Source organism: Cynoglossus semilaevis, chromosome 17, assembly GCF_000523025.1.
Source record: "Cynoglossus semilaevis isolate Cse_v1.0 chromosome 17, Cse_v1.0, whole genome shotgun sequence".
NCBI classification, from domain to species: Eukaryota; Metazoa; Chordata; class Actinopteri; order Pleuronectiformes; family Cynoglossidae; genus Cynoglossus; species Cynoglossus semilaevis.
The window spans coordinates 16337352-16339286 of NC_024323.1; the positions used below are offsets into that span (position 1 = coordinate 16337352).

At 54.4% G+C, this 1935-nt stretch overlaps 1 protein-coding gene across 2 annotated transcripts in view; it reads left to right on the forward strand.

Moving 5' to 3' along the window:
• Positions 1–220: 220 nt before the first annotated feature.
• Positions 221–1935, forward strand: part of LOC103393715 (serine/threonine-protein kinase N1-like) — a 7290-nt gene continuing 5575 nt past the window's right edge. For both annotated transcript variants that reach the window (XM_025064365.1, XM_025064366.1), the window contains exons 1-4: positions 221–1036; positions 1126–1339; positions 1431–1625; positions 1711–1820. In XM_025064365.1, coding sequence (XP_024920133.1) covers positions 911–1036; positions 1126–1339; positions 1431–1625; positions 1711–1820 — 645 coding nt within the window. In that variant the 5' untranslated portion in view covers positions 221–910. The remainder of the gene's footprint in view (positions 1037–1125; positions 1340–1430; positions 1626–1710; positions 1821–1935) is intronic.

Below are 1935 nucleotides of genomic sequence, written 5' to 3' on the forward strand. Positions count from 1 at the left end.
ATGTCTGCCCCCCCGCCCCCCCCCCCCGTTGATGTTGCCCAACAACTAAAAGCCACAGGCCATTTAGCCGAGGTTAGAGAGGAGGGAGACTGAGAGGGGTGAGGCAGAGAGGGGTGAGACAGAGAGGGGGGAGACAGAGAGGGGTGAGACTGAGAGGGGTGAGACTGAGAGGGGTGAGGCAGAGAGGGGTGAGACTGAGAGGGGTGAGGCAGAGAGGGGTGAGACAGAGAGGGGTGAGACAGAGAGGGGTGAGACAGAGATGACGACAGAAGGAAATCAAAGGAAGGAAGGAGACGCAGATGAAAGAGAGAGTGAGCAGAAAATAAAACAAAAGGTCAGAGCAGCAGAGGACCAGGACCAGGTGACAGACCAGGTGACAGACCAGGTGACAGACCAGGTGACAGACCAGGTCTGTGTTTCCTAACTTCATGAAGTCATGACACTTTTAGAAACGAGGTGTATTTCTTGTTTTTCTTGTAAACTTATTTTTCCCCAAACTGGAAGTTCCAGTCGTTTTAAAACGACTCTTCAGTTTCTGCAGCTTCAGCAGTTTTTATTCCTCGTCAACTTCCCATAATTCCCTGAAGTTAAAAAAACAAACTTACTGTCGTTTTCCTCCACGTTCTTCTACACTGTAGTACCAGGTGTGTATTTCTGTGTACTGACTCTAACACTGTAGTACCAGGTGTGTATTTGTGTGTACTGACTCTAACACTGTAGTACCAGGTGTGTATTTGTGTGTACTGACTCTAACACTGTAGTACCAGGTGTGTATTTGTGTGTACTGACACTAACACTGTAGTACCAGGTGTGTATTTGTGTGTACTGACTCTAACACTGTAGTACCAGGTATGTATTTGTGTGTACTGACTCTAACTCTGTGGTACCAGGTAAACCCGACCTGTGTGGGATGGAGCTCCGGGTGGAGGAGCTGTGGCACCACTACCGTGTGGAGCACGCCATGGCTGAGGGCGCCAAGAACATGCTGAGGCTCCTGGGAGCGGGAAAGGTCCAGGACAAGAAGGCCATGGCCGAGGTCAGAGCCCAGACAGGAAGTACCTCCCTGACCTCCCTGACCTCCCTGACCTCCCTGACCCACAGATACTGACTGACGTTTCTCCTCAGGCTCAGTGTGGTCTGAGTGAGTCGTCGCAGCGTCTGGACCTGCTCAGATGTTCTCTGGAGCAGAGGCTCCTGGAGCTGCCGGAGGACCACCCCAAAGCCTGCCTCATCAAGGAGGAGCTGGCGCTGGCCTCCTCCTCGGCCTTCAGCTCCCGCCACAGCACCCCCTATGTCCACAATCAGTACAGCACGCTGAGCAAACCCTCACCGCTCACAGGTCGGTGCAGTTATCAACACACACACACACACACACACACACACACACGCTCTGACCTGCGACTGTGATGAAGGTGTGTCCTCTTCGTCAGGCTCTCTCCAGGTGCGTCTCCTGGGCTGTGTGGGTCTGCTGGAGGTGATTCCAGGCCGGAGCAGAGCGACGCCCGTGGTTCTTCCCTCCCACTCCCCGGGCGACGGACGCTCGTCCTTCAAACTGAGCGGCCTGTACAGTCGCAGCACCAGCAGCATGAGCCTGAAGATCCCTGGGAAAACGGACGAGCTCTCCGGTGAAAAAACAAAAAAAAATTAAACAATGGGTCAAAGGTCAACATCACCCTCAACTTAACAACTCTGTGTGTGTGTGTGTTACAGCGGAGGTGAGTGCGGTGCTGAAGCTGGAGAACACGGTGGTTGGACAGACGGCCTGGAGAACAGTGGGAGAACAGGCCTGGGATCAGAGCTTCACCGTGGAACTGGAGAGGGTGAGGCCTGAGTGGGCGTGTGTCAGTGGGCCTGTGTCGGTGGGCGTGTGTCAGTGGGCGTGTGTCAGTGGGCCTGTGTCGGTGGGCGTGTGTCAGTGGGCGTGTGTCAGTGGGC